This window comes from Ctenocephalides felis, unplaced genomic scaffold (genome assembly GCF_003426905.1).
Source record: "Ctenocephalides felis isolate EL2017-DRISC unplaced genomic scaffold, ASM342690v1 CF-g0.4_SCAFFOLD_03570, whole genome shotgun sequence".
Classification (NCBI taxonomy): Eukaryota; Metazoa; Arthropoda; class Insecta; order Siphonaptera; family Pulicidae; genus Ctenocephalides; species Ctenocephalides felis.
The window spans coordinates 2,269,309-2,290,001 of record NW_020539724.1 but is presented as its reverse complement, the minus strand read 5'-3'; the positions used below and the strand labels follow the sequence as shown (position 1 = coordinate 2,290,001).

General features: G+C 35.9%; 1 protein-coding gene across 1 annotated transcript in view; it reads left to right on the top strand.

Annotated features, from left to right (window-relative positions):
- Positions 1–345: 345 nt before the first annotated feature.
- The window catches only part of LOC113383759 (Down syndrome cell adhesion molecule-like protein Dscam2), a 129,504-nt gene continuing 109,156 nt past the window's right edge, over positions 346–20,693 (top strand). Inside the window, exon 1 of the mRNA XM_026622009.1 lies at positions 346–445. Within this exon, the coding sequence (XP_026477794.1) occupies positions 394–445 (52 nt within the window). The 5' untranslated portion in view covers positions 346–393. The remainder of the gene's footprint in view (positions 446–20,693) is intronic.

Genomic DNA, 20,693 nt, shown 5'->3' with positions numbered 1-20,693 from the left:
TTACACATACGTACGGGATTAACGATTATACGATTTTACACGCTAGCTAAGTGCACAATAGTGCTAATTAACTATTTATACTTTGCGAGAAGTCAGCAAATCTTTTCAAAGTTGGATGCGGCTTGGGTCGGCAAAGTTCTATCAAGTCTAATAAGAGAGCTGGAAAATATTATAAATATGTCTGCTGTCTATTAATTTTGAGATAAATTATAATTATTATTTATTGATTTATTTAAATTATGAAGAGGTGCATCTTAACATTATAAATTAATTTTATTTATGAGAATATATTAGTTTTGTGCTTCATTTAACTATTATTAATGCCTTTTAATTTTTTTGTTGCAGGAACTATGAGTGTAATTTAAATAATAATTTTGGGAACCAGATTTACCCATGGCATCGCTGCGAGAGGTTGTGCTTCTGTGTATCATTTTAACAGCTTTTGGTAAGTTTCATTATTAATAAATTATAATCATATCAATGCATGATGCTTAGAATAATTTTTAAAAAATGAGATGAATGAAAAAATGTTGATTAAATTTCTTGTGAATATATTAGAGACTTTTACCGATATGCAAAATATTGCAATTATTGCACTCGACTTTACAAACTGAGTTTATAATTCTATATATAAGAATATAGAATAACTGTATGAGAATGTGTTGGTGACGGTCATTAAAATTGTTCCATAAAACGCGATGGAAAAAAGCCACAGTTTTGCGCCGCAATATGTTTTGTAAATGCGTTTCAAATGCCAAATTTTGTTTTATCTTCCATTGTCAGTCGTAATAGGATCGGAATAACTATCGGACCGTATGAGGACACTGATTATGCAGAGCACATCAATAAATTTGCATTGAATCAATTCATTGTTATCATAGCCAACGAATTCACTGATCTATAAATCCGAATTCATTGTTTTATTAACGCCATCAATTTTAGTCAGGGATTTATATGGCTTTGATTAAGCACGCTAACAATAAAATAATACTTTCGAATTTTTATGAGTTTAATATTTTGGTATCATTTGAATACGTGCTTTCAAAAATAGTAAAATATAGATTAATGATTCATAGCGTTAATAAATTAATATTTTGTCACGTATCTGTATGAATTCATTATTTTTTGCAACTACCAGAATTTAACTACTAGTGAACAGATTAATTGATCTACTAATGATCAAGGTGTGTTCCGAAGGCCTATACAATCGACTTTCTGAACTTTCCGATATTTATATACAATCCACTACAATTAAAATAGATTCATGTTTTTTGGTCAAACCGTTGACTAATGTGTCTCCCTAAAATATGTTTGTATTTGTACTACATTTTTTCAATAAATGATAAATTTTTGCTTTTTTGGAACTATTACATTTCGACAATAATTTATCTACAGAGGTTGTGTCTTACTACAACCAAAATTTATAGAGCCCTTTGTAAACTAAAGTTGGCATATATGTTGTTCATTTTAAAAAAAATCCATTTTCATGCGACCTTTATGCATGCCATTTATCTAGTCTCTAGTAGGTCGCAGGGTCGGATCACCCTGTCGTATGGTTCCTTATTTCCAAATTAGTAGAGGAGTTAGGTATACTGATTTCATTTTCTTAGGCTTAAATTTGACATTTAAATATAAAGTATAAAGTGAACATATATAGAGATATGGAAGTAATGTTTTCCCATTTTCTTGACTCTATTCACTTAACATGATAATAGCATTGAAAATATATTAGATTGAATTAAATCAACAAAAATGCAAATTATCCAGATCGAATTTGAAATATAATGTTGTATATAATATGATATCATAAAAAGGTCACCAGCTAAGATAATTAAATATACATTTTACTCAAAATGCTACATCGGAATCAAGCCCACATTATGAAATAATGAAGTTCGAGTTATTTTTGATCATTTATCTTAACAATTCATTTTTGTTCGCACGTTTTATGAATATGTTCTTTTTATTTCATTTATTTTTTCTGAACTTTGGCACTAACTCCCTTATTATAAATAATGTTTGCCATTTTTCCACAAGAGCGTTGAACACCAATCATTTGTCTAACGCGTAACATAGACACACGCGGATTCAAATTATGCTAAAAGTATTCAGACATTGATAAATGATGTCGCCTTGTATTTACAAGCCAGTCATTATATTTTCGAGTATCAAAATTTATCATAAATGGACCACTGTAAGAATAAATCGACAGAGAAAAATATAAACTACAAAATGCAATCCTATCGCTGGTAGTTTTGTTATTATTGACTTTGATTTGTTATTATTGACAGTTTAAGAGTAAATTCAATAATAGAAAAGTAATTTTTATTTTATTATTATTAAAAATGTTAAATACTAACAATCAATAGTCAGTAGTAAATTTACAACATTCAAATTCTTCATAGTTTACCTATATATTATTTATAGAGAATCTATATTGATAGATATCCGCATTGATTTTTCACAAATACTTATACATGCGATTTTATCGGATTACAAAACCATTTATTCAGAAAATCTTCGCGTGGCACATTTTTTAATTAACGAACGTGATTGAATACTAATTCAATTTCCAATCTCTCACAAACATAAAATAGGAAATGCTTTTATGTAATTACATTTGTTCACAGTTTTATATTTACATGGTAACACATATAAATATATTTATGCACACTTACACACATATTTATAATATTAATATTTTATTCAATATTTAATTTTTTGAATTCATAAGATATTTTTATTTGCTTTAGAAACAATTGACATTTTTATTTAATTACATTATATGCAGACTAAATTTGTCATTATAATCACATTTTTGTGTTTTTTTCAAATCACCATTATTTGTGGAATTTCTGCTTCTTCAAATTCAGATAACCAAAAGTTCATCTTGTCCATTAATATCTGATTAACAGTATTTATCTTAAAATATTTACTGGAAAATTCTATTTAATTATCTATTCTCAATGTAAAACGTTAACAAGCCCATTTCTGCTGCTATCTTTTTCCTGCGGCGTCTATATTTGATTTACACGGTCGCGAAAACTTTATTGGCCCGTATAGAAAAAGTCTCGGAAAAAGTTCCCATCTTTGCGTCGGGTTTGGTTTTCCTCTAGTCGTTGTTTGAGATTATTTTATTTTTTACACAAACATCTTCGCGAATCTTTTCAGTCGTTCTAGAAAAAGTTTCTTGAAATTCGCACGAACGGGCGGCGAAAAAGATGCGGGAATTCTTAAACATGTAAGGACGAAGTTTTTCGTTTGTTTGGCGCGGAGCCCATACGTCCCTTCTGGCAGCAAATATAATTATACGGACTATTCAAATAGTATTAGTTTTATGGGGGTTGTAAACACTTATGATATTACTCAATATATATATATATATATATATATATATATATATATATATAAATATTTGAGTGTACAAGAATGTCCCTGGGGATGAAATAAAGCTTAGAACTTATTTGATGTTAGTTAGACTAAATGGTCGAGTACCGAGTTTTTGAATTTAAATTCGAAATTATTTGAAGTAATTACACTGCGAATTACTGTTAATCAAAACGTAACATCACGTACATTTAATCTAACTACCAATGAACATCGTTAGTAATTTTAGCATTTTAGATTTGGATATGTTAAATTGGATGAATACTGTAGTACTATCACTAAATTTAACGCGATATTTATTTAAAAGTTTAAAAATCATGTAGACTGGAAAAATGTATACGATATTTGCAAGTATTACAATTGTAATATAATACAAGCTTTTGTTATCCAGAGTAGTGAAATGTAATATTATATTTTGAATGAAGACAAATGAAGGCTAATAACACGTATATATAGATATACACATATGTAGTGAAATTAATATAATAATGATTTTATTATATCAATATTTTGAATCACTAGCACCATAATTCAAAACCCAGTTTCAAATAATAACTCACTGATAAAAATCCGGAATATTCATTTCCTAAGAAACCTGTGCCAGCTCGAGCTAAGAATAACCGAGTCTTGAGAAAAGTGCTCTTATGAAAGATTAACTAGGTACTTAAAAACTTACCGTAGATTTTAAAAAAGTATGGAAACAAGAGGATCGAGACCGAGAATGGAAGTGCGCTAGCAAGAATACTGTATAATTTACAAGCATTTGACAGGTGGATAGCTAATCCTGGGAGTGTAGAGAGATAGAGATAGACCATTGTAAGCGGATTCGAAAGGTGGAAAGGTGGAAAGGTGAAAATACAATGTGGAAATGCATTGGAAAACCACGATTCGTTCGATACATGGGTTGATAGAGAGCATGGACATAGTTTAAACAATTCAGTTGAACTTTAATACAGATCAGAATAAATAAAAATATCATTGGAATGAGTATATAGCAATAGAGCATTTCAAGAAAATACACGGATATGCAAAATTCAGCTTATATATTTAATTTGTTCTAAAACAATGTAAGTTTTTACTAGTGAGTAAAATAGATATATTCAATTAAACAATATAATAAAACATCCCGATTTAAACCAAACTCGTAATCCAAATCGAATTGTAGTAATATAAGCTTCGTTAAACATTACAGTGATTTCGCTATGCAAATACAGTGCAGTCATTCCCTCCCGGCGTATCCTGAACCGACGCGACCGGATTTAATTATAAAAATAAATAGAATTGTCATCAACCGCATACAGTGCAGAGCTTGTCGTTCCCTACTTCGTTAAATATGTACTTTGAACCTAAATTATTTTTGCAACTGTGCCACCAGTCGATCCCTTGGGACAATACGAATTGCAGAGTTAAATTGAAGAAGATCAAGTTAAACGATTCGGTATAGAGATACGAGATTTAAATACAGATGGTTATGTAGTTACACGAGAATTAACATCATTAATGTTGTCACAAACACACAAAGTACATTCACTTCATCAGTGAAAGTTCTATGAAAACAAACTCAGAAATAGTAGATTAAAATTCTATATGACCATAGCCAAAAATTTCTGAACTCAAATTTTTATTTAAGCTTAAGTAAAATATATTATATTAACATCAAATTCAAGACTATTCAATATATATATATATATATATATATATATATATATATATATATATAAATTCTATTTATAATTCGTTTTAAATGAACCTACATTCAGAAGTCATTCATTTATCCCAGACCATTTAAATTAATTTAATTGTCTGTTTAATGAAACGATTCCGTACACTTTCAATATGCGACAGAGCAATTCGAATCTCGTATAATTCAAAATGACATATTTGAAATAAAGTATACCTTAATATTCTCCTCTAACAGAAATTTATTACAAGTAGGTCGAAGGCACCGAGATCTCTGAGATTTATTGTGTAATTTCAGAAATCTATTACGCCATATAAATGTCGACTTAAAAGCCTCCTTTGGTTAAATAATATAATTTTCACGTTTCTTTTAGTAAATGCCATGAATGGGATATTTCTAGATGCAAAACTATACACGCCACAATATATCATATTGAAAACAGTTCTTTGGTAGTCTAAATTATTCACTTAATATTTAGAAAAATATTTTTAGTCTACAGAATTTCTATGTAAAATGTAATAAATAATTAATTTTGATTATTTTTATAATACGGAAATCTTTCTTCGAACTATGTGAATTGTACTAAAAATAATAAATTTGAGGTCTATTTTCTATGAAATCGGGTTGTCTGAGAGAATTGAATCTGCAACCTTAGGGTTGCAATGTAAAAACTCTTATCATTATCATATAAATTGTTACTGATTACATTTTATGAATATTTTATCCCCTACTTTTGTTATTGTTGAATTCACCCAACAGCAATATTTTCTAGAAGCACAATATTTAAACTTTAATTAATGTATTGAATATTTTAACTTTAATTACTGTGGCCCAATGTAGGAATTTTTGTCCTATCATCCGACTTCGATTTATTGATTTGTGAAATCAATAAATATTTAGCAGAAATTGTATGCAATGCTCTGATAATAATTATTGCCATTGTTGTGCATCTGGATAATTTATACAACGGGATTTGCATATGGAAATGCAGATAACAATAGAATTCTGTGCAATCAATAATGTATTGACCACGAACGGCTAATTTATTTTAGTTTTTTGTATTCGGATATTTCAATTCGCTTGGACTTTTTATGTTAGTCGTGGCCATTAAATTCGCTTACCTGAAAAGGTAAATATATCGGTAAATCGTAAAGGATTTTTAATTAATTATTTTACATTTAGTTAATAATTCATATATTATAAAAAGATGTGTCAAATTTATAAATTATTTTCAAAATACTACCCAATTAAATAAACATATACTTTAATCACAATTTCATTTGTAATTAAATAAGTATTATATATTAGGCGTTTTGTTTGTTGCTGGTATAGTGGTCTAATCATTATGATTTATCATATGAACTACATAAAGCTCATATATTGTGTTTGTGATTATATCAGTATTAAAACCTAACGTGAATATAATAAGAGCACTCATTATTTTTACGCATTTATATATGTACGTGTACATATAAATGTGCGTATAATAATTCCTATGTCATTATTCCCATTTCCGAGAAACCAACAAAATTTCTGTATCGTTAATTATGTGATATCAATGTTAGATAATCTGCATAGTGATAGAACGGCTCCTTATTTGATCTCAGAGATAAATGCAAAAGCACGCTTGAGGTTCGTTGTTCGACTGTTAATCTACAAATACATTAAAGTGAATTAGATACGATATAGCGAATTAGGAGGTTCTAAACTCAGAATTCAACTGAATTTAGTGATCTTCTTTGCATGTTCATGGCTCCAATATAAATAGAACTAAGCCGCGGTGGAGGAATCGAGGAATCGCGAATACTACGTGTCAAATTTTACTATTAAATAAAAGTGTGTGTATACATACTATATTTATATGTGTGTGCTAAATAAATTGAATAAAATGTTTGCCGACTAAATTGCATTATAATGACCGTACTTCCAAACTCAACCAACCAATAAATGCCCAAGCGAATCTAATCTCAAAAATTGTCAAATCAGTCTCATGTTTCTTGCGGTCGCTGATAGATAGTACCTACCTACTGAAGAGTCATCCCTTTCCTTTGCTTTTAAAGAAAAATATTCCAAGTGCGGGATTGCTTTCTCGTCTTCGAGAACGAGTGCTCGAAAGCACTCACCTAGCACAAAACATCGAATTCTCGAAAGGAATCAATCCGTCCTTTCAAAACTCTCTCAATACGAACTTAAGAGACGGATCTGCGCGGTCAACTGGGTTATGCCTAACAACCGCAGATATTATATTTCAGAAGATTTAGGAAAAATATTATGGCAAGAGATATGAGCTCCAGGAAAGGTAAAGAATATTATAAATTAACTTACTCATTGTTCTTGATCAGTAATCAGAACTAAATGCTTTAAAGGTGTTGTTATGTTTTTACCTCAACTATGTCGCATTTTAAAAGTAAACCAGAATATTAACCTACTTCCTAAACAAGAAGTTCGGGGATTTGATTTACTACAAATAGTAATCTTTTACCAAGTACGTATCCCATTAATTTACTGTTATTAATGTCTTTCCCCAAGGATTTTGTCAAAGAGGCTGTTGTGAACCCCCGCGAACTATTTTTTAACTTCCCGTAGGGTAAGTTATAGTAATCGCAAAAAAATCGAAAATGAAAATTTTTATATATCTTTACGTTTCAAAGGTTTCTGAACATTTTGGCATACCTTAGAAAAAATGGATGTATGTGTGTGTGTGTGTGTGTGTGTGTGTGTGTGTGTATGTGTGTGTGTATGTGTGTGTGTATGTGTGTGTGTATGTATGTATGTGTGTGTATGTATGTGCGGATACAAATTTTCGTCGACGATTTCGGGAACACGGATCAACCGATTTGAATAATTCAAAAAACATTCGATTCGTATTGATAAGGAGACGTGCTGATTAGTTTTTGGCGAAGGCAGGTCTAGCCGTTCCGAAGATACGGGGCAAAAAGTGCCGAAAACGGTAACTCAGTTTTTAAGAGAACGGAGCGTCCGATTTGAATAATTCAAAAAACGTTTCACTTGTATTGACAAGATGAAGAATCGATAAAATTTTCATGAAGGTAGGTCTAGCGGTTTCGGAGATATGGAGGAAAAAGTAAAAAAATGAGCCATTTGGCGGTCAAAAATGATCATTAGACATATGCACATCAAATTATCAGATATTTTATAGAGATTTTAACAATAAGTATACATTTTGTTAACATTCCTATGGGTTCCGTACCAATGCTTATGCGTTAAACAGCGACGCGCTTTATATTTTGTCCCTATGCAGTTAAAACAGTACGATTGCTTTGAAAAAAGTTCAGATCTTCCACAATATGTTAAAATAAAGAAAAATTTTTTTTTCAAAAAAAAAAAACAAAAAAAAAATTAAAAAAAAAATTTTTTTTTTAAAAAATTTTTTTTAAAAAAAATTTTTTTTTTCAAAAAAAAAGTAATTTTTTGGCCAATTTATAGTTTCTCAAAAATCTTATTTTTTCAAAGTAATTTTTTTTTCAAAAATGTTAATCGTTTTTAAAAAAATAATAATTTTTGGTACGGGAAGTTCCAGCAATTTGCCTTAAGGCACAATGCCTTAATTGCCTTAAGACAGAATTCCACTTACAGCTAGTTCGTCCACGTTTTCGGGCGTACGGATCAACCGATTTGAATGGTTCAAAAAACATTCGATTCCTATTGATAAGGAGATGTGCTGATTAGTTTTTGGTAAAAGCAGGTCCAGCAGTTACGGAGATAAAAAGCAAAGAGTGCAGAAAATAGAAATCGAGTTTTTGAGTATCCGATTTGAACGATCTAAAAACATTCAATTAGTAATGATTAGGAGAATTGGTTATTAGATTTTCGCAAAGGCAGGCCCAGCCATTTCGAAAATACGGAGCTAAATATGTAAAAAATGGCAGTTTTTGAGAGAACTAAGCGTCCGATTTAAATGATTCCAAGAACTTTCTGCTTGTCTTAACAAAATAATTTATTTTGGAAAAAAAAATTGTTTCAACTATTTTTTTTTTTTTTAATTTTTTGTATATCGAAAATAATTCAGATTTTATTTTTAATTCTGACTATAGTTCTAATATACTTTACAAATAATTTCAACTCTGCAATTCAGTTTATATAATTCTTATAAATATTAGACAATGTTACAATATTTATAATAATCTATTTGAAAACATTCAGTATTCCTCGAACATTTCGTTACGGTACGGAAAGTTCCAGCAATTTGCCTTAAGGCACGATGCCACCCACCCCACTAGTTAAAATTTGAATCCGTCAGAACCTTTTGTTATAAAAATGTATATCAATCAAATTTATATTATAAGATAAACATATTTTGTCTTATAAAATTAAATCTTCAATTACGAATTCTTAGAAAATTATGCTAGTGTTTAATTTGTTTGTTTTGAACGAAATTCTAGTGAATCATTTACGAAACTATCACTAAACCGTAATAAGGTCAATTAATTTATTAGCTATTTCTTTATATAGTCTTTATAAACAGTATCAAATGTTTATGATTGAATAGACAAGAACCAGAAGCCGGAGTTATATCCGACCGGAGTTATATCCGATCGGAGTTATATCCGACCGGAGTTATATCCGACCGGAGTTATATCCGATCGGAGTTATATCCGACCGGAGTTATATCCGACCGGAGTCATATCCAGAGTCATATCCGGCCGGAGTTATATCCGACCGGAGTTATATCCGACCGGAGTTATATCCGACCGGAGTTATATCCGACCGGAGTTATATCCGACCGGAGTTATATCCGACCGGAGTTATATCCGACCGGAGTCATATCCTACCGGAGTCATATCCGGCCGGAGTTATATCCGACCGGAGTTATATCCGACCGGAGTTATATCCGACCGGAGTCATATCCAGAGTCATATCCGGCCGGAGTTATATCCGACCGGAGTTATATCCGACCGGAGTTATATCCGACCGGAGTTATATCCGACCGGAGTTATATCCGACCGGAGTCATATCCTACCGGAGTCATATCCGGCCGGAGTTATATCCGACCGGAGTTATATCCGATCGGAGTTATATCCGACCGGAGTTATATCCGATCGGAGTTATACCCGACCGGAGTTATATCCGACCGGAGTTATATCCGATCGGAGTTATATCCGACCGGAGTTATATCCGACCGGAGTTATATCCGACCGGAGTTATATCCGCCCGGAGTCATATCTGACCGGAGTTATATCCGGCCGGAGTTATATCCGACCGGAGTCATATCCGACCGGAGTTATATCCGACCGGAGTCATATCCAGAGTTATATACGACCGGAGTTATATACGACCGGAGTTATATCCGACCGGAGTTATATCCGACCGGAGTTATATCCGACCGGAGTTATATCCGACCGGAGTTATATCCGACCGGAGTTATATCCGACCGGAGTTATATCCGATCGGAGTTATATCCGATCGGAGTTATATCCGACCGGAGTTATATCCGATCGGAGTTATATCCGCCCGGAGTTATATCCGACCGGAGTTATATCCGATCGGAGTTATATCCGATCGGAGTTATATCCGATCGGAGTTATATCCGACCGGAGTTATATCCGACCGGAGTTATATCCGACCGGAGTTATATCCGACCGGAGTTATATCCGATCGGAGTTATATCCGACCGGAGTTATATCCGACCGGAGTTATATCCGACCGGAGTTATATCCGACCGGAGTTATATCCGACCGGAGTTATATCCGATCGGAGTTATATCCGATCGGAGTCATATCCGACCGGAGTTATATCCGACCGGAGTCATATCCAGAGTTATATACGACCGGAGTTATATCCGACCGGAGTTATATCCGACCGGAGTCATATCCGACAGGAGTTATATCCGATCGGAGTTATATCCGACCGGAGTTATATCCGACCGGAGTTATATCCGACCGGAGTTATATCCGACCGGATTATATCTGACCGGAGTTATATCCGACCGAGTTATATCCGAACCGGAGTTATATCCGATCGGAGTTATATCCGACCGGACAGGAGTTATATCCGATCGGAGTTATATCCGAACGGAGTGTAGTTATATCCGACCGGAGTTATATCCGCCCGGAGTCATATCTGACCGGAGTTATATCCGGCCGGAGTTATATATCCGACGGAGTCATATCCGACCGGAGTTATATCCGACCGGAGTCATATCCAGAGTTATATACGACCGGAGTTATATACGACCGGAGTTATATCCGACCGGAGTTATATCCGACCGGAGTCATATCCGATCGGAGTTATATCCGACCGGAGTTATATCCGACCGGAGTTATATCCGACCGGAGTTATATCCGACCGGAGTTATATCCGACCGGAGTTATATCTGACCGGAGTTATATCCGACCGGAGTTATATCCGACCGGAGTTATATCCGATCGGAGTTATATCCGACCGGAGTTATATCCGATCGGAGTTATATCCGACCGGAGTTATATCCGATCGGAGTTATATCCGACCGGAGTTATATCCGATCGGAGTTATATCCGACCGGAGTTATATCCGATCGGAGTTATATCCGACCGGAGTTATATCCTACCGGAGTTATATCCGACCGGAGTCATATCCAGAGTCATATCCGGCCGGAGTTATATCCGACCTGAGTTATATCCGACCGGATATAACATATCCAGAGTCATATCCGACCGGAGTTATATCCGATCGGAGTTATATCCGACCGGAGTTATATCCGACCGGAGTTATATCCGATCGGAGTTATATCCGACCGGAGTTATATCCGACCGGAGTTATATCCTACCGGAGTTATATCCGACCGGAGTCATATCCAGAGTCATATCCGGCCGGAGTTATATCCGACCGGAGTTATATCCGACCGGAGTTATATCCGACCGGATATAAGATATCCAGAGTCATATCCGGCCGGAGTTATATCCGATCGGAGTTATATCCGACCGGAGTTATATCCGACCGGAGTTATATCCGACCGGAGTTATATCCGATCGGAGTTATATCCGACCGGAGTCATATCCAGAGTCATATCCGGCCGGAGTTATATCCGACCGGAGTTATATCCGACCGGAGTTATATCCGACCGGAGTTATATCCGACCGAGTCATATCCTATCCGACCGGAGTTTATATCCGACCGGAGTTATATCCGACCGGAGTTATATCCGACCGGAGTATATCCAGAGTCATATCCGACCGGAGTTATATCCGACCGGAGTCATATCCGACCGGAGTTATATCCGACCGGAGTTATATCCGACCGGAGTAATATCCTACCGAAGTTATATCCGATCGGAGTTATATCCGACCGGAGTTATATCCGATCGGAGTTATATCCGACCGGAGTCATATCCAGAGTCATATCCGGCCGGAGTTATATCCGACCGGAGTTATATCCGACCGGAGTCATATCCGGCCGGAGTTATATCCGACCGGAGTTATATCCGACCGGAGTTATATCCGACCGGAGTTATATCCGACCGGATATAACATATCCAGAGTCATATCCGATCGGAGTTATATCCGACCGGAGTTATATCCGACCGGAGCATATCCGCCGGAGTTATATCCGACCGGAGTTATATTCCGACCGAGTTATATCCGACCGGAGTTATATCACCGGAGTTATATCCGACCGAAGTTATATCCGACCGGATCGTATCCGACCCGAGTTATATCCGACCGGAGTTATATCCGATTGGAGTTATATCCGACCGGAGTCATATCCGACCGGAGTTATATCCGACCGGAGTCATATCCAGAGTTATATACGACCGGAGTTATATCCGACCGGAGTTATATCCGACCGGAGTCATATCCGACAGAGTTATATCTGACCGGAGTTATATCCGACCGGAGTTATATCCGACCGGGAGTTATATCCGATCGGAGTTTATAATCCGACCGGAGTTATCCGATCGGAGTTATATCCGACCGGAGTTATATCCGACCGGAGTTATATCCGACCGGAGTTATATCCGACCGGAGTTATATCTGACCGGAGTTAATCTGACCGGAGTTTATATCCGACCGGAGTTATATCCGACCGGAGTTTATATCCGATCGGAGTTATATCCGACGGAGTTATATCCGATCGGAGTTATAATCCGACCGGAGTTATATCCGACCGAGTTATATCCGATCGGAGTTATATCCGACCGGAGTGATAATCCGACCGGAGTTATATCCGACCGGAGTTATATCCGACCGGAGTTATATCCGACCGGAGTTATATCCGATCGGGTTATATCCGATCGGAGTCATATCCGACCGGAGTTTTATATCCGACGGAGTCATATCCAGAGTTATATACGACCGGAGTTATATCCGACCGGAGTTATATCCGACCGGAGTCATATCCGACAGGAGTTATATCCGATCGGAGTTATATCCGACCGGAGTTATATCCGACCGGAGTTATATCCGACCGGAGTTATATCCGACCGGAGTTATATCCGACCGGAGTTATATCTGACCGGAGTTATATCCGACCGGAGTTATATCCGATCCGGAGTTTATATCCGATCGGAGTTATATCCGACCGGAGTTATATCCGACCGGAGTCATATCCGACCGGAGTTATATCCGACCGGAGTTATATCTGACCGGAGTTATATCCGACCGGAGTTATATCCGACCGGAGTTATATCCGACCGGAGTTATATCCGACCGGAGTTATATCCGATCGGAGTTATATCCGACCGGAGTTATATCCGACCGGAGTTATATCCGACGGGAGTTATATCCGACCGGAGTTATATCCGACCGGAGTTATATCCGACCGGAGTTATATCCGACCGGAGTTATATCCGATCGGAGTTATATCCGACCGGAGTTATATCCGACCGGAGTTATATCCGACCGGAGTTATATCCGATCGGAGTTATATCCGACCGGAGTTATATCCGACCGGAGTTATATCCGACCGGAGTTATATCCGACCGGAGTTATATCCGATCGGAGTTATATCCGACCGGAGTTATATCCGACGGATTAACATATCCAGAGTCATATCCGATCGGAGTTATATCCGACCGGAGTTATATCCGACCGGAGTCATCCGGCCGAGTTATATCCGACCGGAGTTATATCCGACCGGAGTATATCCGACCGGAGTTATATCCGACCGGAGTTATATCCGACCGATATGATTACGGTCGGATATAACTCCGATCGGATATAACTTCGGTAGGATATTACTCCGGTCGGATATAACTCCGGTCGGATATAACTCCGGTCGGATATGACTCCGGTCGGATATAACTCCGGTCGGATATGACTCTGGATATGACTCCGGTCGGATATAACTCCGGTCGGATATAACTCCGGTCGGATATAACTCCGATCGGATATAACTCCGGTCGGATATAACTCCGGTCGGATATAACTCCGGTCGGATATAACTCCGATCGGATATAACTCCGGTCGGATATGACTCTGGATATGTTATATCCGGTCGGATATAACTCAGGTCGGATATAACTCCGGCCGGATATAACTCCGATCGGATATAACTCCGGTCGGATATAACTCCGGTCGGATATAACTCCGGTCGGATATAACTCCGATCGGATATAACTCCGGTCGGATATGACTCTGGATATGTTATATCCGGTCGGATATAACTCCGGTCGGATATAACTCCGGCCGGATATGACTCTGGATATGTTATATCCGGTCGGATATAACTCCGGTCGGATATAACTCCGGTCGGATATAACTCCGATCGGATATAACTCCGGTCGGATATAACTCCGGTCGGATATAACTCCGGTCGGATATAACTCCGGTCGGATATAACTCCCGTCGGATATAACTCCGGCCGGATATGACTCTGGATATGTTATATCCGGTCGGATATAACTCCGGTCGGATATAACTCCGATCGGATATAACTCCGGTCGGATATAACTCCGGTCGGATATAACTCCCGTCGGATATAACTCCGGCCGGATATGACTCTGGATATGACTCCGGTCGGATATAACTCCGGTAGGATATAACTCCGGTCGGATATAACTCCGGTCGGATATAACTCCGGTCGGATATGACTCCGGTCGGATATAACTCCGGCCGGATATGACTTCGGTCGGATATGACTCCGGTCTGATATGACTCCGGTCGGATATAACTCCGGCCGGATATGACTCCGGATATGACTCCGGTCGGATATGACTACGGTCGGATATAACTCCGATCGGATATAACTTCGGTCGGATATTACTCCGGTCGGATATAACTCCGGTCGGATATAACTCCGGTCGGATATGACTCCGGTCGGATATAACTCCGGTCGGATATGACTCTGGATATGACTCCGGTCGGATATAACTCCGGTCGGATATAACTCCGGTCGGATATAACTCCGGTCGGATATAACTCCGGTCGGATATAACTCCGGCCGGATATGACTCTGGATATGACTCCGGTCGGATATGACTTCGGTCGGATATAACTCCGGTCGGATATAACTCCGATCGGATATAACTCCGATCGGATATAACTCCGGTCGGATATAACTCCGGTCGGATATAACTCCGGTCGGATATAACTCCGATCGGATATAACTCCGGTCGGATATAACTCCGGTCGGATATAACTTCGGTCGGATATAACTCCGGTCGGATATAACTCCGGTCAGATATGACTCCGGGCGGATATAACTCCGGCCGGATATGACTCCGGTCGGATATAACTCCGGCCGGATATGACTCCGGTCGGATATGACACCGGTCGGATATGACTCCGGCCGGATATGACTCCGGATATGACTCCGGTCGGATATGACTCCGGTCGGATATGACTCCGGTCGGATATGACTCCGGTCAGATATGACTTCGGTCGGATATAACTCCGGCCGGATATGACTCCGGATATGACTCCGGTCGGATATGACTACGGTCGGATATAACTCCGATCGGATATAACTTCGGTCGGATATTACTCCGGTCGGATATAACTCCGGTCGGATATAACTCCGGTCGGATATGACTCCGGTCGGATATAACTCCGGTCGGATATGACTCTGGATATGACTCCGGTCGGATATAACTCCGGTCGGATATAACTCCGGTCGGATATGACTCTGGATATGACTCCGGTCGGATATAACTCCGGTCGGATATAACTCCGGTCGGATATAACTCCGGCCGGATATGACTCTGGATATGACTCCGGTCGGATATAACTCCGATCGGATATAACTCCGATCGGATATAACTCCGGTCGGATATAACTCCGGTCGGATATAACTCCGGTCGGATATAACTCCGATCGGATATAACTCCGGTCGGATATAACTTCGGTCGGATATAACTCCGGTCGGATATAACTCCCGGATATGACTCCGGTCGGATATAACTCCGGCCGGATATGACTCCGGTCGGATATGACACCGGTCGGATATGACTCCGGCCGGATATGACTCCGGATATGACTCCGGTCGGATATGACTCCGGTCGGATATGACTCCGGTCGGATATGACTCCGGTCAGATATGACTTCGGTCGGATATGACTCCGGTCGGATATGACTCCAGTCGGATATGACTCCGGATATGACTCCGGTCGGATATGACACTGGTCGGATATGACTGAATTACAAAACAGGAAAGGACTCTACTGACAAGCAAGTTGTGACAAAAAAAGAAAAGAATGTGAATGTAAAAAAAATCTGGTTGTTTTTTAAATTATTTGAGTGTTTTATGCACTAAAAAAATCGAACTGGGTCTCAAAAAGTTGGAGAAATCACATTTTTTTTACGAATTACTTAATTTCTTTTTTTAATAGCTGGATGAATGCCTGTATAAAATCTTTGTTTTTTATAATTATATATCTAACTATATGTATACTTGGTATAAACTATTAACGATAATTTTAATATATAGTAAAAGAGAAAGAAAAATTATTTAATTGCACAAATACAACTCTTTACATATATATATATATATATATATATATATTATATATATATTGATATAAATCTATTGATATATATATATATATATATATATATATATATATATATATATATATATATATCTCAAATATATCCACGTTACCCATTACTCATTTATATCGGTTGCAAATTATATGTAAGATACCGCGTTTATCACACAAAATTGTTTTTCGATTTATTTTTATAAAACACATTTTTCAATCGACATTTCTCATAACCGTCCCGGATCTTTCTGTTCGAATCATATATAAATATTCGATATTTGAAAGTTTAATTTTAATATTAAATGTGGTTCCGAAAAGAAGAACATTTTAGTGTAATATAATTGTAATTAGTGATTTAGTTCGTTCGTTGATTGTTGGAATAAGATTATTGAAAAAACAAGTAAGATAATAAATATACATAATTTATATGTATATATATATATATTATATATATATATATATATTTATTTATATATATATTTACTTATATAAGGTAGAGTTGCCTAAGTCGTACCCCTCTGACTAACCATTAATGATTTTTTTTACTAATATAGGTGTTATTACTTTTATCAAATTTAGTCAGTTATTTAATTGTATTTAGGGAGCACTCTTTATTGGACCGGTATAAGTAATCAGTATTTAACTAAACAAATGTCTAAAAAAGATATACAAAGCAATGAATATAAATCATCATCTGTATCAGTAATGAACAAAATTCAGAATCAAAGTCTTGTAATAAATGACTTATAACTGATAAATAAAAAGTAAAAAATATTAATATGTAGAAATTTTACAAAAAGCTTACTTTCCAATTTTTTCTATTTTCTCAAAGTCTTCCAGTCTTCTAATTCTTAAAGTTTTCCAAAATAGAATTTCTTTGTTTTTGTGGTACGACTTAAGGAACTCTAAGTGAAACGAAAAGATCCAATACAAAAAATTAAAAAAAAAAATCAAAACAAAGATTACACTTTATTTTGTCTATTTTTATTTGATTATTATTCCTTGCTCTAAAATATTTGGGAAAAATTGGGCTTAATTATGTTTTTGGACTTTTTATTTATTTATTTTCTATCTTTATTATTTACTAGGTTTTAACCATAGTGAAAAAATTTAGTGTTATTTATACGAGTGAGTTTCTATTATTATTTTATCTATTTTTAACTTCCCGTAGGGTAAGTTATTGTAATGGGTCGAAAATCGGAATTGAAAATTTTTACATTTCTCGACGTTTTGAAGGTTTCTGAACATTTTGGCATACCTCAGAAAAAATGGATGTGTGTGTGTGTGTGTGTGTGTGTGTATGTATGTATGGATACAAATTTTCGCCCACGTTTTCGGGCGTACGGATCAACCGATTTGAATGGTTTAAAAAACATTCGATTTCTATTGATAAGGAGATGTGCTGATTAGTTTTTGGCAAAGGCAGGTTCAGCAGTTACGGAGATAAGGAGCAAAGAGTGCAGAAAATAGAAATCGAGTTTCTGAGAGAACGGAGCATCCGATTTGAATGATCTAAAAAACATTCAATTAGTAATGATTGGGAGAAGCGTCTATTAGTTTTTGGCAAAGGCAGGCCCAGCCATTTCGAAGATACGGCGCTAAATATGTAAGAAATGGCAGTTTTTGAGAGAACTAAGCGTCCGATTTGAATGATTCAAAGAACTTTCTGCTTGTCTTAATAAAATAATTGATTTTGGAAAAAAAAAATTTGTTTCATTTTTTTTTTTAATTTTATGTATATCGAAAATAATTTAGATTTTATTTTTAATTCTGACTATAGTTCTAATATACTTTAAACAAATAATTTCAACTCTGCAATTCAGTTGATATAATTCTTATAAATATTAGACAATGTTACAATATTTATAATAATCTATTTGAAAACATTCAATATTCCTCGAACATTTCGTTACGGTACGGGAAGTTCCAGCAATTTGCCTTAAGGCACGATGCCACCCACCCCACTAGTTATCGTTGACATTTACAAAGTTCCTTCGGTCTGTGTCGCATTGAATTCCATTGACAAGCCGCTAGGCGTCGTCGTTGTGACAATGAGGCATTCACCGATTCGAGTCTCTCTAACCGGGTTGTGCCCCGTAAAGCATTCTATCAACCTTATACCGAAGGAAAACCTCGCCCAGTTCGCGGTTTGAGATGGGTGTATTGAATATTTTAGTCGAAGATTTGGTAGAAGCTTTTAGTTTTTTTTCATGCAAAAAAACTCTGGATATAAACGCATGGCGAATTACAAAATATTCTGTTTAACTTGTAAGTTTATTTAACTGTCTATCAGTGTTTTCTTGAGTGGCTCCCACGTCCCAAATAAGATCAATTTGATAGTAAAACGGCCCAAATAAGATCAATTAGTCTCGACATGCTTAAACCCTAGCTTTCCTTTGGCTTATTAATTGAAAAAAAATGTGAATTTAAGATTTTCTTGATGTGGTCTGATTTTTCATTTATCCACTTCTGAACACTATAGATTCCAAAAAAATTCTTTTCTAAAGCTTAAAATTTATATTTTTTTCCTTATAAGGAAGATTTTAGATTGAAGTTATTGTACATTGATGGCATCATTTGTTACCTTCAAGATATCATTATCAAAGTATCTCTATTTCTTCGTAGAACATGCGCATTCATTCATTTGATTTGTATTTACCCATTTTTTTATTTGATTTACTACAGCATATAAGTCATTCTAACATTTTAGTATTCCAATTATGAGATTTTTAAGATTACAATTTAATTTTTTTTCAATTATCTACTTGAATGTTTTGCTGCTTTCCTTTGAGCAAATCGAAGACGTGCTGTCGCTCTATTTTTTGAGTCGGTTTTATTAAATCTTAAAGATTCTTCACCGTTTTCTCTTTTTCCGACGGATATCTCAGCACTCTAGAAATCCTAATCTTAGAAGCTAGAAACCCTTCTTCAGTTTTCAACGAGCCGACATTCAAAGTAAATCTTTTATGGGCTGACTTCGACTTTGGATGAACCCATTGCTAAGTTGTAAAGTTTCATCGCTTAAAGTGTGACTTTCTTATAAATAATAAATTATGATCTGAGGTGAAATTTATCGGTGAGAATAAAATTATCCGGCACCCTCTTAAGTTTAAATTTATTATGTCTTTTAACATACGTAATATAATTTTTAAAAACTTTTCAAACAATTTAAAAAAAATATACCCATATTTTCTCATTTTTTAATATACATCAAACAGTACATTGCAAAAACAAGTGAAGTACAAGCCATAGTTAATTTTTTTTACCTACGCTAACTTTCTGAATCGTTATTTTATAGTCTGTAGTTAAAAATATAAATGTTACATTCCAGTTATGAAACTGTTCTCCAACAACGAAAACTCTGATGGAAATGTAATAGCATTTTTTATTCGGAATTAAATATTCACAGAGCTAAACAGTTTTGATTAAAAAAACTCGACCACGAGAATTCAATTATTACCACTTCAGATATTTCTGTAAAGTAATAATTATTATCTTGCAAGGGTGAATTTTGTTCCTAAATAATCCACTGTGAAAAATTTGATTGACATTTCAATTAAAAAATGTTTGTCTGGTTTCTTCGTATATTTCAAATTAAATCATACTTTTTATATTTATATTTGATCAAATGCAATAGAATGTCTTTATGCGTTGCATGCAATTATTATACCTGCAATGTGAACAATAATTAAGGCTTCTTACAACGTA